Raw genomic sequence first — 22,004 nt, forward strand, 5'->3', positions numbered from 1 at the left:
GGTTGATATCTCGGGGCTCTCAATAACTGCTTGTAAAACATTATTTTGAGTTTCTTCAAGAGATTCCTTTTTTCGAGATAAAACAGGCTTTTTAAGCGAACCATATTCTTTTAAATTTCAAGCCAGCTCTAAGAAAATGGATTTACATGGTTGCTTTCTATCTGGAAATTTATTAAGATACATTGCTGCTGTATTTACAGTATTTTTGTAGCACAAAATGTCGCACGACAGTATGTCAAACTTCTCTTTATGACTATAATGACCACCAGACATATTTGAAGATAATAACACAATTTTAGCAATAATAACGACAACAGTAAATAATAATAACAATAATTACTCAACAAACAACACCTCGACAATCACGGTAACAACAACGGCAATTAATATTTAATAAAAAATATGTGACAGGGTAAAAGGTATTTACGTCAAAGTGTCAAAGCATTTGTTTCCAAAGCCTACTTAATAATATGTTTAAAAAAAAAGAAAAAATATATTTTTCCTTTCAACTAACAAAAAAAATGTGACATGTGATACATCGTTGAATTTGTAATAAAAAATCGAATCAGATACAGGGTGTACTTTCTTTTCACGCCATATAAACAAATAAAGTTGATGGTGGTTTCTCGGAAACGAAACGTCGGATGTAAAATTTAAAAGCGCCATCACGTACTACCTTAAAAGTGTCAATGAGAAAGTGTCAATAGTTTTTTTATATCTTCTTGGACTTATCTTGGACACCCTATATAAACCTTATATGCTATATGAATATAGGGCTTTATGGGTGCTCGCAAGGCTTTAAATTTTAATTTTTATATTATATTATTTTTTTTATATTATCGCTTTTAATTTTTACTTTTGCACCTACTATGCACCCTGTACTTTATCTTAAGAGATGCCACAGTTTGACCGTAGGATTAATCTGTGTGATTCATATTTAACATTATTAAAAATTAAGTTTTAATTACTTTTGAGTCTCAAGGTTTTGCCTGCTATTAAAATATTTTAACTAGACCGCGTTGTATTGCGTTTCTTGACAAGGTTTTGTAAAAATTCATTATAAAAAAAACAAATTATTTTTATTGTCGGTATTAATGACAGATCTCAAAGAACATCGCTAATGTAGCTAATATGTGTTTTTTCATGAACAAGGTGATCCACTGCGTACCCGCCGCTCCCTAATTTTTGTTAAATCTACACTCTTCATATGACGTGCGTATTCCTTAGTGCGTAAATTATCACATCTATAACAAATAAATGGACAATTAAAATATCCTCTGCAAATAAAAAGGGATAATTACAAAAAGTCTGCAAGGTCAACAAATAATATCCAACTGTTACATCCCCCAACAACGCTACCTATCCCCGAATCCCAGTGCCCTCTGGCGTTACATTTAATACAAATCAACCCCCCACGTTCAATATCCAGGGGCTGTTACGGCGTTACGGCCAGTACAGATCCGATTTCCATACTTTGAGTATGTAGCGTGGGGCCGAAACGCCGGCTCTTTACGGTGTTTCCTCTTCCTCCATTAAAGTTAATTCAAAACCCGGTTTTGGTGGAAAAAACCAACAGTGTTTGGTGCGGTGCCCGTGACAAGATGGTAACCGAAAATGGACAGGTAAGAGAAAAAGAGAGGATTACGTAAGGATTTTATTTTGTATAGAGGGAGGGGGAAGGAAAGGCTTGCTTACAGGACGTCATACCCGATCGGATTTGCTTTAATCAAAAACTCTGACTGAAAATGAAACTCATTTAAAAAAAGAAACAAATCGAAATATGCGATATTGTAAATTTACTATTCTGGTTTCGTAACGTTAAGTGTTATAAAGGAACACTGATTAGTTTGGCACTGGTCCAAATATCCAAGGGGAAACCATACTTCTGGATTATAATGGGCTTTTTAATGATTTTCGTATAAATTAATGAGTGTTTACTTTACTTTGTACTGTTTGCAATATAACATATCAATTGACTATTTATAGGACACCTTATAAAGTCTCTTGAGTTTTCTATTAAGAAATACATAAAACTGAACTGTGCACCTGTAATAAATGCCTAAATCCCGACCCTTTTCAAAATTTACACTCCCTGTCCTATTACATCAGTGTCAATTTAGCATTTCGTTTACTACCCCTCCAGCCCTGTTTTCACCCACCCTATTCTAAAGTTAGAACCTGTCACGATCAACCTGTACGAATATACGTAGTTCGATCGAATATTCGAATACCGCATAGCAACCCGTATATTGCGGAACAGGTGACCGTGCACCTACAGGACTTTCTGGAATATTATTAAGTTAGGTTTCTAGGGATTTTAAGGCATAATATTTTTTCTATTATCGTGCGTAAAGTACTCACTTTACACACTTCCCAGGTTTTATAAAGTTTCACTTTTGACGCACCAGTGCGTAAAAAGTAATTTGACGTTTGACATTGAAATTATAATTTGTCAAAACATTTTTGACGTTTCTTTTACGCACCAGTGCGTGTATTAATTTTTAATTCTTTTTAATATTTTCTTCGGTAGTAGAAAAAAAATTGTATGTTGCACGTGTGTAAAATCAATTTTTTTTATTCATGGGAATTGACAAATTTCCCATTCATAAAAAAGGATTATTTTACACACTTGTTACATAAATAACTATTCTAGTCTTTTTTTTACTAGTATCATATTTCTAATCCTGAAGGGAGTAATTATAGTAGTATACAAGGTGATTGATGGTTGATGGTACCTTAGACGTTTACGGAGAACGGAAAATAGAATTTTTTTGAAAATTTGGCATCATGGGTTTTAGCTAGTGATCTAACGATTAAAAATATTTTTAGCGATGCAGTGTTGCAGCTTTTATCAAAAAGTAGTAGCAACTTTGTTATTTTAAGAGGAATACCCTGTGTATTATTTTATTTTCTGATCCGTTATTACTTTATGATTGCTTTTGTATAAGTTGTTCCTATATCTATCTTTAGTGGTTTTCGAAAAATTAATTATCTTCTTTATTTTTTGACCAAAACATAGCTCCAAATAAATTTTTATTACTGCGGCACTGGAACCCGCAGAAAATTGAAATTATAAACGTAATTTAAAAAGGTATTGTACATTAGTTGTCACTATCAAAATTTGTTATACGTTATTCAGGTTTGGTCAAAATGCGTGATTTTACCGCTAGATACAAAAATTGTGAAAAATGCATTTTTTTGAATGGAACACTCTGTATATTATTAAATATTATAAAAGGAAATTGAAATCCCATTCTAACGATGTATCATATTCCTATATCTAAGTAGTTCGGTTTCTGAAACAAAAGCAAGTTTCTGTAAAAATCGGAATATTTTGACATATTTGCCTTACGCGGCCATGAAAGGTCATGACCAAACAATGTTATGCTATTGACGTTTGACAGTTACACTTAGTTGGTCAATGATAATAATAGACGTGAAATTTCTTTAAAAAAATTGTTACCTACAAATTAATTGAAATAGAAAGAAATAGTTATTCAAATGAAATTTATTATTTATAAAAAATGTTACATAAAACTTTATACAATTTGTTTCCTAACTGAAGAATGATTTAATTAGTTATCCTAAGATTATAAGTAATTTACAATAAATTTTCAAATTTATTGCCATTAACTTCTAAGCACTTCAAAATCCTGCATTGTACAGCATGTGTTGTCGCTGCTTGTATTTCAGAAGAATCTTGTTGACCAATGCAATTTGTCGTTGACGTGTTCCTGTTTACTATTTACCGGTGTCTTGTATACCGTTTGCTTCAAATTACCCCAAAAGTAAAAATCAAGTTGTGTAAGTTCAGGTGATCTCGCAGGCCAATCCCATGGTCCCAAACACCTAAACCAGCGGTCATCGAATTTCTCAAATAACTCAAGTGTCACCTCCTCAGTGCATTGAGCGGGTGCCCCGTCCAATTGGAACCAGCAAGTGCGATAATCTTCAAGCGTTAAATTTTCCAGAAAATCTTCTACTACTGTGCGCAAAATCTGACGGTATTTACGTAATTTTAATGACGTAATGTCGTAAATGAAAAATGCTATTTGATTGTCTTTTAGTAAACAAACAACATTAAAACTAAATTTTTCTTGAAATCCCATTTCCTTAACCGCATGTGGATTTTGATTAGCCCAAAAATGTTGATTTCTTCCATTAAGAACACCTTCTCTAGAAAACTTCATCTGTCCATATTATTTTTTTAGAAAGTTTAGATCCTCTTGAGTGCGTGTCAGAAGTGTCTCACGATATCGAACGCGACGTTGGTAATCAACCAGTTTCAGCTGATGTACGAGGGTGGTCCCCTGAAGTACCCGACCCAAGAAAGAAAACGAAAATTTTGGAAAAAAATGTATTTATTTTTTAACATAATCTTCTTTCAGCTCTATACATTTTTCCCAGCGATGTCTTATAAGTTCGATACCCTTTTTATAATAAGAACTATCTTGCGCCTCGAAATAGCCATTAACTGCAGACATCACTTCTTCATCGTTGGAAAATCTTTGACCACTGAGCCAGTTTTTTAAGTTTGGAAACAGAAAATAATCTGAGGGGGCTAAATCTGGCGAATAGGGTGCATGAGGTAGCAATTCAAACTTTAATTCGTTAATTTTGGCCATTGCAATAACGGATTTATGAGCTGGTGCATTGTCTTAATAAAACAACACTTTCTTCTTAAGCAAATGTGGCCATTTTTGCTTGATTTCTTCGCTCAAACGTTGCAATAAGTTCGCATAATACTCGCCGTTGATAGTTTTACCTTTTTTAAGATAGTCAATAAAAATTATCCCTCGCGCATCTCAAAAAACCGACGCCATGACCTTGCCTGCAGATGAAACGGTTTTTGCTCTCTTTGGAGCCGGTTCTCCCTTTTGAGTCTGTTGTTTTGATTGTTCTTTTGTCTCAGGTGTGAAGTGATGGACCTATGTTTCATCCATGGTTATGAAACGACGCAAAAATTCTGCTTTGTTGCTATTAAATTTTGCTAAACACTCAATTAAAACCTCTTCACGACACTGTTTTTGCTCGAGTGTGAGCAAACGCGGCACCCACCTTGCACACAGCTTTCTCATGTCAAAATTTTCAGTTAATATGCGATGTACCGTGCTTTTTGAAATGCCTACTATGTCCGCTAGCTCGCGCACTTTCAGTCGACGATCATCCACTACCGCTTTGTGAATTTTCTTTAAAATTTCTGGAGTCGTCAGCTCATTTGGCCGACTGCGATGCTCGTCTTGGCAGCTCGTACGGCCTCGTTTAAACTCTGCTACCCAATATTTTACTGTTGTTAACGAAGGAGCAGACTTACCCAGAGTAGAATCCAGTTCAGCTTTTATATTGGTTGGGCTGAGGCCTTTAAAATAAAAGTATTGTATCACATAACGATGAACAATTTTCTCCATTTTCACAAATTCACTGAAAACGTTCACTATTGATGGCTGCCAAACAAATACTAAACAACGTGGCGTCTTCAAACTTGAAACATATGCTTTATAGATTGTATACTTTCTAATACACTGATATTTTTCAAACTACTACCGACATCTCTAGGTCAGGCCGCCCGGCCGGGTACTTCTGGGACCACCCTCGTACTTTTGAAAATTTAAAGGGATGCATATTATTGTCGTCCAGAATTTTTTTCACAAAATTATAAGTTAGGCCTAAATCATCTGCTGCACTCTGGATGGAAGCTTGTGGATATGCGTGAAAGTAGGCTAAAACATTCACGATGTTGTCCTCATCAGACGTTACAGGCTTGGGTGAACTTGTATTATTTTTAAGTTGTGAACCAAATTGTATAAAGTTATTTTGTACTCGCAGACTCGCACAAATTTTCTTTTATCCATTTTTTGTAAATTATGTTTTTCATTTTGTAAATTAAATTTTGGGGTACAATTCGTTGAACTTTCTGCATGTTCTTGCTACAATTTTATCATATTGCCCATGAATAATAAATAGATTCATCAAAACTTCACCTAAATAACTATTTCTTTCCATTTTAATGAATATTTAGGTCACTATTTAAAAAAAACACCCAAGCGTATTGACTATTAATCAACTAAGTATAACTGTAAAACATCAATAGCATAGCATTGTTGCGTCCTGACCTTTCATGGCCACTTGAAGCAAATATGTCAAAATATTCCGATTTTTACAGAAAATTGATTTTATTTCAGAAACCGAACTACCTAGATATAGGACAATGATACCTCATTAGAAAGGGATTTCAATTTCCTTTTAGAATATGTTATAATCATTTTAAAAAAATAAATTTTTCACAATTATTGTATCTAGCGGTAAAATCATTAATTTTGAGTAACCCTGTATAACGTAGAAAAAATGTTTATAGTGAAAACTAATGTACAATACCTGCGTAAATTACGTTTATAATTTGAATTTTCTGCGCGTTTCAGTGCCGCAGTAATAAACATTTATTTGGAGCTACGTTTTAGTCAAAAAATAAAGGAAATAATTAATTTTTCGAAAACCACTAAAGACAGGTATAAGAACAACTTATACAAAAACAATCATAAAGTGACAGCGGATCGGAAAATAAAATAATATACAGGATATTCCATTTAAAATAACAAAGTTGCTACTATTTTTTGGTATAAGCGGCAACGCTGTACCGCTAAAAATATTTTTAATCGTTAGATCATCAGCTAACATCCATGATGCCAAATTTTCAAAAAAAACCCATGTGTCGTTTTCCGAAAACGTCTAAGGTACCATCACCCATTAATCACCCTTTATAAACTTCTATGGGAAGTAATGTTTTTTGGCAAAAAAATCCGTCTTGAAAAAACTAATATTTCCAAAAATATTTCTTGCCCTGGTTTGAGTCTCAAACAAAATTTAGAAAGAATATATTATATTCTCGTGACTATAAGGCTTTTTGTTTGATGAAAATATTCCAGCTACTTTTCCAGATATTGGATTTTAAAGTGAGTCGTCGCTTGTGGAACAAATATTCTCCTTAATTAAAACTGTTTTAAATTTTAGACAACATTTATAAAAAATATTCTTGTGAATATTATATCTTTTATTTGACAAAAATATTCCAGTTCGTTTTTCAGATTTTGGATTTAAAAGTGAGTTGTCACTTTGAAGAACAAACGTTCTCCTTGAATTCGACTCGATGAAAACCTTGATATTATTCAAAAATGTTACTTAGGTTATCTTGAGCCTTGAACAATATTTGTAAAGAATTTTTTTTATTAACATCATATTTAGTATTTGACGGGAATATTACAGTTAATTTTTTAGACATTGGATTTTAAGTTGAGTGATCAATTTGAATCCCACTAAATAAAAAGTTTGATATATCGAACAATGTTACATGAATAGTCTTGAGCCTTAAACAAGCAAGCATATTCTTATAAGGGCATTTCTCTGTAAGCTCCTACAGGACCCATACAAATGCTGTCCTGGTAATCATTTTTAACATTCGCCAAAAAACTATTAACTATTTCGAAGAAAATTAACTATTATTTTAGTTCCATAAGGAGGCCCACTGAATTTATACAAATTTTCCGAGTTATTAGCGATTGTCCAAAATATTATGACAGGGGACTGTTTGAGGCATTAGGGGACTGTTTTAACTGTGACAGAGGGCTGTTTAGTGAGACAGAGGACTGTTTTACTAAAAAAAAAGTAATTTTACATTCATCAAACATTTATCGATTTTTACGAGATATTTTCGCATTAATAATCAACAAATTTACTTTATAAAAAAAGAACAGAGAACATAACTTTTTTAAATATTTATAGCAGAAATTAACCTTAAGTACTAGAAACATTTTGCACTCACCGAGATCAACATAAAGTCTTATTATTATAATATTAATCATTAAATGCTTTAAGCAGTGTGTTGGAATACTTATTAATACTAATATAATTATTAGAACAGTCTTTTATATCTCAAATATAGGCATAATATTTTTACTGAGATCTCCAATCAAATTCTAAGGATTTTTCTAAATCAAATAATGCACATAAAGATAATAATGAATTTAACATTTGAAGAAGTTAGCACTCGAAAACGTCTAATTGAGTAGGAAACTGATAAAATATTCTCTTTCCCTTTAAAATCAGGTTAGGGTTATCCAACTTTTGGACAACTTGATCAAACGACACGTCTTCAATATCATTATCATCTAATCTAAAGATCTGTACTTTTTGGTCACAAATCTTGAGGAAAGTTACACGTAAGTTATTTTCATCATCATCAATCTCATTAATTACGGCAGCATAACGATATTCTACTTTTTTAGCTGGATATTTCACAAGAACGTAATCTCCAGTATTGTAAAATGAATTCTGAATGCCACTCGTTCTTACTATATCATCATCCAAATTTCGAGGAGACTTGTTTGGCGTAGGTCAATTCAGACTTAGCAGATTCAAGACCTTCCGGTTCGGACTCTGTAAATACTTCTTCTACTGTCCACCTAGGGTTTTGAGCAAATTTGATACTGCCTATCTTATAATGCTCACAAGATCCGCTGTTGCAAAAGCAGCTGAGACTTTTCATTGTAAGTGTTTTACATTTAGTGGGAAGGCCGAGGATGGAGCTGGAATAAATACCTGTGACCTGATGTACATTTAATGTGCCTTTAAAACCCTTCTGATCGACCGCTTCCTCTTCAACTTTATCGACCATTGCCTGGAGGTCTTTACCGTCGATTATGGCACATGTGATGCAAGACATCGCTCTCGGATTACTTTAACAAACTGATCAATATTATTGATGTCGCCTCCTGAATTAACAAAAAAAATCAGTGTTCTTTTGCACGTTGCTCCGATACCATCCGGTGCACCTTTTCCATGGCCCCTTTTGATGTAGTTCCATGTAAAATTTTCAATATCGGTAATTTCTTCAGAGAGTTTGGTAGCCATTAAAAAAAACATAGTTTTATTACGATACTGCGTTACAGGGCCATCGCTCAAGAAATGCACTCGTTTGATGCCACTTGGAAGAGTCTTGAAAACTGGTCGTAAATGTGATAGGATGGAATTTCGTAGATAAGCTACTACGGTATGCAGACTCAGTTGTGCTCGAGATCCACCGAAATGAAAGGCCTGTATTATATTCTTTCTGCGTACTTAGTGCAATAATTCTCGCTGAAATCTACGTGGATCAGGACTTCAACATCTTGTAGGTTTGACTTCAAATCACTCATGGCTTTATATTGGTGAACAATATTTCGCTGGTGATCCAAAAATGTGTGTAAATCTTCCTGCAAACTTATTATGAGGTGTCTTGGGTGTACTTCAAATGTTTTTTTCAAACATTTAGTCACCAGTCGGAGCTTTTTAGTCTTAAAATCTTGGATTTGTTGCCTTTCGAAAATCCACATTTTATATTTTATGACATTTTTGTTATCAAATTCTTTATATTTCGAGTTTTTATCAAGGCAAGTATGACATGATCTAGCTAAACAATTCACATTATACCGGTCGCAACATAGATCTTCCAGCAACTTCTGGTGATTGTTGTACGTCAATATGTTAGCAGTATGAAGTGCGCTGAGCTTTATGTCTATGTTGCTGTGAACTATGCAAAACATGTATCGCGGTTTTGAGCGTTTGGTTTCACAACCCAAAATGGACGGAGTCGGCAAAATGTTTGGTAGCCAATTTTTAAGTTCCTAGTCAATAATTTTTTGTAAAGATTAAAAAGTGTGTCAAAAAGATATCTCTTCTGTTTCTTCACAGATTTTCTAGTTATAAATTCTTTTTTGCCGGCTCCCATACGGCTATTACTGTCATCTTCAAAAAAATTCTGAACTTCTCTTTTATAACTGTCAGGTATTTTACATCGTTTAGCTACAGGTACATCTAAACCATTGAGATTAAATTTTTTTCCGAGTCTAGACAATTAAGACAAATAAGACAAAAAAAAAAGACAAAAAGTCTATTTCTTTAGGTGTCAAGTACCTGTACTTTTTAATAATACTGCCAGTAACAACTTTTTTAAAGATTTGTTTCTCTTTGGTACGTTTCAAAGTGGAATAATTTTCTTTCAACTGCATACTAATGACGTCGCCAAACAACGCTTTCTTGGCTACTTCTTTTCTTTGTTCAGGCTCCTCTAACATTTTTAATATCTTTATTTGGGGTGTATCTTCAATGTTTTTTTTGTTTTTATTTTTTAATCTAGCTAATCTTTTTTTGTACTTCTCAAGTTTCTTCTCTAAACGTGCGATCGTTTTATTTCTTTCCTTGTCAAACTTCTTTCGTGGCTTTGTGGCTTCTTTTTTTCATTGCTGTAGACTAGCACTGGAAACTGCTGCGCTTAGAGCTGGAGATATTTGGACCGGAACTAGAGTGGCGGGTCTTGTAGGCGGAGTATCTGCTTCTGCTTCTGATAACGGCGTATTTTCTCGTACAAAAGTATTAGTGACGTTTTTCAGTCTTAGTCTTTTGGCTCGGTATACGGTACAATGTTGTTTGCACTTCTTTAGGGCAGATCTGTGCTCACGAGAGGTCATGTCCTTTACTAACTTTCGCAAACCTTTTTCTTTCTTCTTTTGATACTTCTCCTTTTCTCTCATTTCTTCTCTTTTTTGAGGGTCATTTTTTCCTCTTTGGTATCGTAGACGCTCTGCTTCTCTCTTTTTCAGTAGTAATTCCTCTAGGGATAACTTTTTCTTAGGAGCCATATCATGTGTGATCGATCGCCCTGTGTAAAATAATATAAAGTTTATAAAGGAAGATAATAATGCGAAATAATTATACTTTGATGATTCTTACACTATAAAATAAACTAGCGGATAAATTTACACAAAAATACATAAAAACAATAACCAATACGCAAAATAAACAGTCCCCTGTTGTGTAAAACAGTTCCCTGCTGGATTCTCAGGCAGAGGACTGTTGCCAGGGGACTGTGTTTTTAGGTTAGATTTCACAATATTTCAAAAGTAATTAACATAAATATTATTACTTACCAGAGGACTGTGTGTGGTAGCGGACCAAACGCGTGTTCACCTTATAAATGACACTCTAACACTAAACAAAATGGCATCTCGTCGCCGCATTCGGCAATGTTGCTAACTTCACAGTTTGCGTTTCGTTTCACTAAGAAAGCGTTCGTAAATATTACAGTTTTTTTTATCATGCATTTAAATTTTTGGCAGGGGACTGTGTGAAAATTCTGGGGACAAACTTCCAGGTGATTATTAAATATGATAAAATTCGTAATTAGACCTTGTTTTACGAAAATAATATAACTTAATTATTTTTCTTTGTGATATTAACTGCCAAATGTATTTAGTTTCAATAACTCCTTCGTAATTATAACTTTTAGGCGGGAATATAGTGCTGGGGACGGCCAGAGGACTGTATTTTGAGAGCTTTTATCACGTCTAGAAAAAAAATTAAAATAATTATGGTTTTAAAAACCAATGGTTCATAGTTAAAGTTTCATTAGGAGTGATTTTCTTAAAATAATTAAATTACCTTTTGTGAAAAAATCGGTCGGGACAGCCGATTACGAGGTTACACAGAATCACACATAAATATCACGCTTTTTAGTTGACCAGAATATTCCAGTTAGTTTTATAGATATTGGATTTGGAAGTGAGTCAACATTTTGAAGGATGTTACATAAAAACTTTGATATTTCGAAAAACCTTTCTTGAAACATTTTTACTTGGACTGTCTTGAGCCTTGTAAAGAATAATCTTATTAATATCGTATTTTTTATTTCATGATAATATGCCAGTTAGTCTTTTAAATTTTGAATTATAAACATCAAACACTCAACACAAGAAACATTCTCCTTGGATTCCACTAGATAAAACCTTCGATATTTCAAATTTTTTTACCTAAACCGTGTTGCGCCTTAGACAATACTTAATCAAGAACACCTTAGTCAAGAATATTCTTGTAAATGTTATATACATATTTTATTTGACGAAAATATTCTATTCAGATTTCTAAATGTATTTTGTATAATAAAATTTCTATTGTATTTTAAACTGACACACTTTGAAGAACAAGCATTTTTCCTTAAATCCACTAAATAAAAACTTCGATATTTCGACAAATTTTATATGGATTGTACCAAGCATTAAATAATATTTGTGAAGATTATTCTTGTAAACATTATAATTTTTATATGACGAGAATATGCCGCTTAGTTTTTAAGATTATGGATCTTAAAGTGAATCAATATTTTGAAAAACAACATTCTCCTTGGTTGCTACTCCATAAAAAGATCGATATATTGAAAAACTTTACATCGATTGTCATGAACCTTAAACAATATTTATGAAGAATATTCTTGTTAACACTATACTTTCTATATGACGAGAATATTCTGGTTAGTTTTCAAGATTATGGATCTTAAAGTGAGTCAATATTTTTGAAAAACAACATTCTCCTTGGATTCTACTTTATAAGAAGTTCGATATATCAAAAAATTTTACATCGATTATCCTGAGCAATATTTATGAAAAATATTCTTGTGAATATCATACTTTTTATATGATTAGAATATTCCAGTTAGTTTTTTAGATTTTGGATTTTATAGTGAATGGTGTCTTTGAAGAATAATTAATATACTCCTTGGATCTCAATACATAAAAACCGCGATATTCGAAAAATCTTCACCTGGACTGTCTTGAGCCTTAAAAAATATTTGGAAAGAATATTCGTGTAAATATCATACTTTTTATTTGACGTGAATACTCCAGTAAGTTTTTTGGACATTGAATTTTAAAGTGAGTCAACACTACGAACTCCTTGGATCTCACTACTTAAAAACTTCGATATTTCAAGAAAAATTACTTAAACTATCTTAAGTCTTAGACAATATTGATAAAGAATATTCTTGAATATGAATATCATATTCTTTGTTTCTGGAGAATATTCCAGTTAGTTTTATAGGTATTGGATTTTAAAGTGTGTCATCACTTTTAAGTACAAACATTTTTCTTAGCCCTACTAAATAACAACCTCGTTATTTCAACATTTTTACTTGGACTATCTTGGACATTGATATTTGCATAGAATATTCTTGTTAGTATTATACTTTTTATTTAACGAGAATATTCCAGTTAATCTTCTAGATATTGGAATTTAAAGTGAGTTGTCACTTGAAGAACAAGCATTCTCCTTTGACCGGATTATATAAAAACCTTAATATTTTTGAAAAATGTTGACTTGGACGGTCTTAACTCTTAGACAATATTTGTAAAGAATAGTCTTGTACATATCATTGTTTTTAAATGACGAGAATATTCCAGTTAATTTCTCAGATTTTAAGCTTTAATGTGAGTGATCCACTTGAACATCATACGTTGTCCTTAAAAAACGTCGTACTTCGAAAATTGTTGATTAAACTAATTTAAATCGTAAAAAAAATTATAGGGAATATTCCAGGATAAATCAAGAAAAATGAGGAAGCTTTCCCATTTTTCATAATTCTCTATACTCACTAACTCTCTATTAATTAAAATTTCATCCTTAACTGATAATGTCCAAAAATAGGTCACATTCGCCAAAATCATCGAAAAAACCCCTCAACCCCCGAATACCATCAGCTCTTGCACCGCCTTCGAAAATACAATCAAGAGGGCACAAGGGGAGAAAAAGAGAGGGAAAAAGATCCGATCAATTACGAAAAATAAAATAGAGAGAGATACTACGCGGCAGACGCGCCGTCGCGACGTCGATATTGACCGGCGGTGACGTCACAAGGCGTCGGCGGAGCGTCGCTTTCAATCTTCTTATCCCCTAAAACTGAATTCCGGGGGTGGAAACGCACTGTGTTGAATGCACCGAACCGTTTAACATTATTTTCTTTTTATAAACAATATTAGTGTACAGTCTGTGATTTTATACAGCCTATTCTTGTGACCAAATATACACCTTTTGTGATTTAATGTTTAAGGGCATAAAGGGTTAAAGGTTTATATGGAGACTTTTTTTAAAAGAGCCCTTTGCTGCTGACTGGCAGTAGAACAATGCGGTTGTGTGTGGGAATATGAGTGGATGTTTTAAAATTTTTCGAATGGTAAGTCTTGTTATAATATTGTCCTACCTTGAGGTTGATATTTTTGAAATTTTTAATTGACTGGTTTCTATATTTAGGTAAATGTGTATAGAATATTTTTCTGATTATTTAATTTTTTTTGCATTGGAAATAGCCTAATTACTTTTCTAGTTTTGTTACGTTTAAAGTAAATGGTGAAGATGAAGTATTAAAGGCGATTACTTAAACTGGCTAATATTCCCAAAACTTTATCCTGGTTTAAATAAGATATAAGATATGTAGGCAATGCTCCACAATATCCACTATTTTGTTTCAGAAAAGTTGCACAGTTACTTTCCAAGCTATTAAAGTTCAAAGTGAGTGGTCACATGCGAAAAAGGTGATTACTCAAGTTCAAACTTTGTTCTCGGACACCGCTGCTTAATTAATTACCGATGGACTTTTCTCCTTTTTATTTCATAAAGATAGCTCAGTGACTTTTTAAGGGTTTGAACTATAAAGTGAGTGACTACCTTAAAGCAATGATGTCTTAAATATGATTAAATTGGCCGATATTTCCAAAAATTGTTACTTAGACTAGTTTAAATCTTAAAGCCCAATAATAGCTCTATAGACAATACTATAGCGCAGTTATTTTTTAAGATTTTCAACTATAAAGTTCGTGGTCACCTTCGAACGTTATTCTCGGACATGACTGCTTAAAATGACCGATATTCTCAACATTTTCTGCTTGGACTGGTTTAAACTTAAAACAATACCTAGTAGGCGATGTTTAAAGTTTATTATTTTTATTACCTATTAGGCAATGATAGCAATACTCTACTAAACATTTCTATTTTTATTTGATGCAGATAGCTCACTTACTTTTTAAGATATCAAACTTTAAAGTGAGGAGTCACCTTAAAGCTCAAACGAACATCACTGTTTAAATAGACCGATATTTCCAAAATTGATACTTAGGCTGCTTCAAACCCTAAAGAATATATCTACGCGATAATAGCCAATACCCTAAATATTCTGCTTTTTAATTTAGAAACAAAGCCCAGTTACTTTACTACTACGTTAGCGGAACCTTTGTGCCGGAGATTTTGTACTATAAAGTGAGCGGTCACCTTAAAATTTTAACGTTAAACGTCGGACATCACTGCTTTAAAATGGATGATATTTCCAAAACTTGATTGGACTGATTTAAACTTTAAATAATTTTTGTAGAAATACTTCACTAAATATTCTTCTTTTTTATTTCAAAAATATAGCCTAGTGACTTCCTAAGATATCAATTTTTAAAGTGAGTGGTCACCTTAAAGTTTAAACGTTATCCTTGGACACCACTGCTAAATTAGTAAATATTTTTCTAAAATTTTTACTAAGACTAGTTTAAACGTTCAAGTGCATATTTAATAGCCAATATTTCACTGAAAATTCGTATTTTTATTTGATGCAGCTAGCTCACTTACTTTTTAAGATATCAAACTTGTGAGTGACGAGTCACCTTAAAGCTCAAATGTTGTCCTGGAACATAACTGTTTAAATAGACCGATATTTCCAAAATTCTTACTTAGACTGGTTTAAACTCTAAAGAATATATCTACCCGATAATAGCCAATACCCTGAATATTCTCTTTTCAATTTAGAAAAAAAGCTCAGTTACTTTTTTAAAATTTGAACTAAAAAGTACGCAGTCACGTAACGTTCAAACGTTATTTTTGGACATGACTTCTTAAAATGGACGATATTTCCAAAATTTTTGATTGGACTTATTTAAACTTTAAATAATTCTTGTGGGAATACTTCACTAAATATTCCTCTTTTTATTTCAAAAATATAGCCTGGTGACTTTTTAAGATATAAAATTTGAAAGTGAGTGGCAATATTTCCAAAATTCTTACTAAAACTATTTTTAACTTTAAAGAGCATATTCTTTAACCAATGTTTTAGTGAATATTCTTCTGTTTATTTTAGAAATATAGTCCAGCTACTTTTTCAGATTTTGAGCTATCAAATAAGCGGTCACCTTAAAGTTCAAACGTTCTTCTTGAACATCACTTTTTAAAAGTGCCAATATTTTTGCTTTTGCTGGTTTAAACTTTAAGTATGTATGTATAGAAAACGCTTTACTAAGTATACCTCATTTTATTCTAGAAATTTGGCCTAGAGGGGTCACCTTAAAGTTCAATTAATTATCAATTTTGCTAAAATTAGTAAATATTTCCAAAATTTTTGCTTACAATGGTTTAAACCTTAAATAATTTCTGTTGTCAATTCCCCTTTTTATTTCATGCTGATAGCTCAGTTACTTTTCAACATATTATGCTTCAATGTGAGTGGTGACCTTAAAGTTCAATGGTTGTCCTCGAATATCACTGTATATTTAAATTGACCAATGAATTTCCAATAATTTTGCTTGGACTAGTGTAAACCTTAAACAATATCTGAAGGCAATACTTTATTTTTTATTTCATGAAGATAGACCACTTACTTTTTAAGATTTTAAACTTTAACTTAAATGGTCACTTTAGAGTTGGATCGTTATCCTCAGACACAAGTGCATTAAATGGTCGATATTTCCAAATTTTTTGCTTAGACTGGCATCATAAATCTTAAATAATATATGTAGTCAATACTTCATTAAATATTATCCTTTTTTTCATGGAAATTGATGATTTACTTTTTAGGATATCAAATTTCAAAGTGAGCGGTCACTTTAAAGTTCAAAGTTGACATCACTGCTTAAAACAGCCGATATTTTCAAATTTTTGGCTTCTACTGGTTTAAACCTTAAACAACATCAGTAGGAAATATTCCATTAAAAATTCTCCTTTTTAATTGATAAAGATAGTCTAAAAGGCAATATTTCTAAAACTTTTGCCAGGACTGACTTGAAGCCTTCATCAAACTTATTAAAAACAGTCCTATGATTATCATACTTTTTATGTAATAAGAAAATTCTAACTGTCGTATACTTGGAACACTGAAAGGTCTTTCAAGCAAGTCTTCACGCCTTATAACTTCATTGCTGCCTATTACTTCAAAACTGCCTATTACTTCAAACCGACCCTGGGTCTCTATATACACCCTGTACACAAAAGACAAGTGCATATAAGGGGGTGAATAAAATATAAAGTTCTCGGGGTGGAACGGCATTGAAGAACCTCCCGCAGCCATAGTCGATGGGGTAGATTTTCACTGATATGAAAGCAAAGTGGAGACATTTTTGTTGTTTTTTTTTTGTTTTTTGGAGCCCCACGTTTTAATGAATACGTGAGACTTTTTTGGGGTGGCGTCATTTCATACCCCTTTTATAGTAAGAATCAGGAGAGGAAGTTATATAGGGTGACTGTATAGTATGGTTTTCGAAAAAGGGGCAAAATAGCGTGTGTATGACTGCAAACAAATGACTAATAAGCAATTAACATCAGTAGCCAAGCCCTTATTTCGGCTTTACTAATTTTAGACCGATTAGGTCAGCACCCTTTAATTCGCGCACGTGGCCACAGAAGGGTAGTCACGAAACAAATGATGTAACGCCATCAAATTTATTTAGGGTCTTTTTTTCTCAAAAGTTTTTTTTTCAGTCCGACGGAAATACGTCATTTCTGCGCGCAGCGCGCAATGGCCAGCTAGACAAAGTATTAGAACATTTGAAAACTAATATCGACATAAACACTAGCAATTCAGTAAGTAATGCTCCGATTTTAACTCGTTTTTACTCACTCACAATCATCGAATCTATTTCAGAACGGCTTAAATGCTCTTCATTTAGCATCGAAAGATGGCCACGTAGACATAGTCAAGGAACTATTGAAGCGAGGCGCTTTAGTCGATGCCGCTACAAAAAAAGGCAACACCGCCTTACACATAGCCTCCCTAGCGGGACAAGAGGAAGTCGTTAAGCTCCTGGTGCAACAAGGAGCTTCGGTCAACGTCCAAAGCCAAAATGGCTTCACTCCCTTATACATGGCCGCCCAAGAAAACCATGACAACGTCGTCAAGTTCTTGTTGGCCAACGGCGCCAACCAGAGCTTATCGACGGAGGTAAGCAATTCAGAAGTAGTTAAGGACTGAGTTACTATAGTTTTTATATAGGATGGTTTTACGCCGTTGGCAGTGGCAATGCAGCAAGGCCACGACAAAGTCGTTACGGTACTTCTGGAAAATGACACCAGAGGTAAAGTGAGGTTACCTGCGTTGCATATAGCAGCCAAGAAGGACGATGTTAAGGCTGCCAAACTTTTGTTAGAGGTAAACTTCTTACAAACTCATTATAGACCACTACTAAATTGAATCTTTTCAGAATGAACATAATCCTGATGTGACATCAAAGTCGGGTTTCACACCTTTACACATAGCCTCGCACTATGGTAATCAACAAATAGCAAACCTGTTAATTCAAAAAGGGGCAGACGTTAATTATGCCGCTAAGCATCACATTACACCGCTTCACGTGGCAGCCAAATGGGGTAAGATGAAGTCCTCGGATGCCCTTGAACTTTTGATACTAAGTGCTATCCCTGCAGGTAAAACTAATATGGTGGCTCTTCTGCTGGAAAACGGGGCCACCATTGATGCCAAAACTCGAGATGGACTGACGCCTTTACATTGTGCGGCCCGCAGCGGACATGAGCAAGTAGTGGAGATGCTTCTGGAAAAGGAGGCTCCGATCAGTTCGAAAACAAAAAATGGCTTGGCACCCCTCCATATGGCCGCTCAAGGGGATCACGTGGACGCCGCCAGGATTCTATTATATCATAGAGCACCAGTGGACGAAGTAACCGTTGACTATTTAACTGCTTTACATGTTGCCGCACATTGTGGACACGTAAGGGTTGCTAAGCTGTTATTAGACAGGTAAGAGGCTTGTGAACTTTCGAAATTATATTACATACGTGTGTTTTTATTAGACAAGCGGATGCAAATGCCAGAGCCCTAAATGGTTTTACACCGTTACATATAGCTTGTAAGAAGAACCGAATAAAGGTGGTGGAGTTACTGTTGAAACATGGCGCAAGCATTGGTGCTACCACGGAGTCTGGATTGACGCCCCTACACGTCGCCAGCTTTATGGGTTGTATGAACATCGTGATATACTTGTTGCAGCACGATGCCAATCCTGATACGCCAACGATACGGGGGGAAACACCATTACATTTGGCTGCTAGAGCTAATCAGGTATTGAATTTTTTTCTTTGATCTGAGCGGCACAGTCCAGACGATTACGTCAGGGGCGCGTGAGAGAGATAAATAGTAGAAATCTTTAAGGCTATATATGATGGATTCTTTTCCCTTTCTCATAGAGGTAGCTCGATCGGGTAGTTTCGGATACCTCTACATTTTTGCACTTTTTTTGGAAACTATACATCATATGTTGAAGAAGTAGTCCATACTTGCGCAGTGGAGTTAATAATTATGTCAATGGGTAACTAAAAACTAAAACTATACTATTACATAACAATTATCGTACTGTTGTAATCATGTGATTTTAATGTTTGTGTAGATCCAGTTTTAGCCCCTTTCTCATGCATTCTTCTTAATATGCCCTTTTTATTCATTGTTAGTTGTTTTAACCTTTTGACCTTGCCGGAGGCACTATAGCTTTAATATGTATTGACGAAAACCCTCAATTTGTATTCCTGATTATGGACATGTTATATGTCCGAAACATGTAGGATTAATAATTAAAACAAAAAAAATTAGTGGAGGATGACCGATGCATTTTTAGTTACCCATATACATCATATGTTAAAATCAGTCATGTTATTTTAAAATGAAAGCATTAGGCTGTATAAAAACCTATATAGTTAAACCCAAAAGATGCATAAATATAAATAAAAGACGAGTGAATAAAGGTAATTTTTATAGCTCAAAAAAACTGGAGGGTAACCCCGAATACATACATGAATGCATACAAACTACAGAAAAAATTGAAAACCTATACTATTTTGATACTCTGCAAAATACACACATGTAGTTTTGAGTAGAATATGTCTCCACCTTCCTTATTACCCCGTTTTTGCGTATATGACATTGAATCCAGTCCTCGTTAAATGTCTCTCGACATATAAGATATGTCATTTCACCTTTCAATGCTGTGATGCTTGAGAAGTAGTATTCTTTGGATGCTAATTTTTTTTGGTATGTCTGGCTTTTGTTCTTTCCAAATTTTATTTTTGTTATTACTTTTTTTACCTCTAAGCGATAGTTTTTTCTTTTTGTTCACCTTGTTTCAGTACTAGAGCTTCTTTATAAGTTGAGGACGTTAGGATTTCACTCTTTTCCGTTTTTCTCTTGCTATTCGCAAATCCTTTTTGAGCACAGCTGGGGACTGGAGAAATCTATTAAATCTTCTCTTTTTGTGCATCTCAAGTCGAGCACACCGTGTAAATGCTTAAAAGACAAGTGCTGAAAAATCGAATTGTCCAATTCGATAAAATAGCTCCAGGATGTTATCATATTCAAGAAGCACATGTCTTATTATAAGCATTTTTAAACGGTTTCAGTCTTCTTACATGCGTTTCTTCTTCTTTTTCAAGCGTGTTGTATATGTAGTGAAGTGCTTATAAATATTATTTTTCCATACAAAAATAATAATTTGCAGACCTTTGTGGCTCCTATAATTGTCCTAACGTTTGTCCTTACAAAATTAATAAAATTGAATTTGTTGGTTTTGGTTTAGTAAACTTTGCAAAATGCTTTAATCATGTTAAGAAAATACTGTTGCCAATCAAACCATTTGGCTGAGCGACGCCAATTTCTTCTTGTAGTGCTTCAAAGATCAAACGATCTTTATTCTCATTCGCTTGAATATTAAAATACGAGAAATAAATGATCCTGCAACATTCATTGATACCATAACTGTCACATTTTGGACTCGCTCATGAGATGTTAATTTGCCTACTTGTTTTCTGCCCAATTGTGTAAGAGCTTTTGTTTTTTTTTGAACACATGATACAACAGTTCCGAGCGTTAACAATAGAGAAAGGCGAAAACTTATAGGTGTTTAGAAGATGCTCCAACTTATCATAAAACAAACCGACTTAACTTTTATTAAATCCAACGGCTCTGGCCGTACTTGCTGTCTCTGGTAACTGTAATGATAAATTAGCTTGTAGAAATCCTTTTCAGCTGTTTTTTTCTGTGATGAATTTTTGTTCAATGTTCAAATTTTCTGCTAGATCAAAAGATAGATTAAGAAATTCTTTCTTTGTCAATGGCATCAATCTGCTCTCCAAATCGTTGACATGCTTGACTAACTTTCACAATTTCAGGAAAAAAAAATGATACAAATCTGCCGATTTTTGGTTTTGTTTTTTACTTCCAAACCTAGACGCAGTTAAGCAATTCATTCACCTAGGATAATTTTTGAAAGACTAAACCCGGTCACCGCATCCCGAATACTGTGGCTTTACAGTATGACGCGCCTTATAGCCTGAATCATCTGCTCCTCTATCCAGTGGCCATTGTTGAAAAAACAAATTAATATCTACTTAGCTCAGTACCTTTCGAAAGTCATTTAAAACTTACATAAAATACCAAACACTTCAAAATTCTAGAAAAAATGCCATAACGTTGGTCGTCTTGCAGGTTCTGCACCACAAAAATATAGCAATCCTACAATTGAATGGCAACCACAGAACACAAATACATATAGGCAACTGTCTAGTGAGGCGACGATTATACTGCGCATGAACTCGCACTACTATGCATCCTAAAAACATTAAATACCGCACCTTCCCCTAAGTTGAATAAAAAAGGGATGTAAAACGAATCGCAGTCTTGGTATGCTTATTATTTAGTTCAAGGCCTTTGTGTTGATTTATCATATTATAATTTTTGAAAAGAAAAGAAAATTGGCTTTTGCAAAATTGGGTTGACAGATCCGTTCATTCGACAGTGTTTGATAGAAAATGTTGCCATTTCAATTCGTTTAGTATATTACAGCCTGGACTATGGCGGCTTTAAATCAAAGAAAACGTATTATTCTTGACGATTACAAAAT

The 22,004-nt window shown here is 33.7% G+C and overlaps 1 protein-coding gene across 8 annotated transcripts in view; it reads left to right on the forward strand.

The window, feature by feature from the left end:
• LOC126733491 (ankyrin-3-like) overlaps window positions 1-22,004 on the forward strand; it is a 165,867-nt gene that overhangs the window by 55,216 nt on the left and 88,647 nt on the right. For 7 of the 8 annotated variants that reach the window (XM_050436854.1, XM_050436845.1, XM_050436798.1 and 4 more), the window contains 6 exons: window positions 17,584-17,685; window positions 17,747-18,043; window positions 18,095-18,250; window positions 18,303-18,468; window positions 18,526-18,856; window positions 18,910-19,177. In XM_050436854.1, coding sequence (XP_050292811.1) covers window positions 17,584-17,685; window positions 17,747-18,043; window positions 18,095-18,250; window positions 18,303-18,468; window positions 18,526-18,856; window positions 18,910-19,177 — 1,320 coding nt within the window. Of the gene's footprint in view, window positions 1-1,470; window positions 1,623-17,583; window positions 17,686-17,746; window positions 18,044-18,094; window positions 18,251-18,302; window positions 18,469-18,525; window positions 18,857-18,909; window positions 19,178-22,004 lie in introns of those variants that run through there. The other variant, XM_050436837.1, reaches the window with a different exon arrangement.

Source organism: Anthonomus grandis, chromosome 1 (assembly GCF_022605725.1).
Source record: "Anthonomus grandis grandis chromosome 1, icAntGran1.3, whole genome shotgun sequence".
In the NCBI taxonomy this organism is placed as follows: Eukaryota; Metazoa; Arthropoda; class Insecta; order Coleoptera; family Curculionidae; genus Anthonomus; species Anthonomus grandis.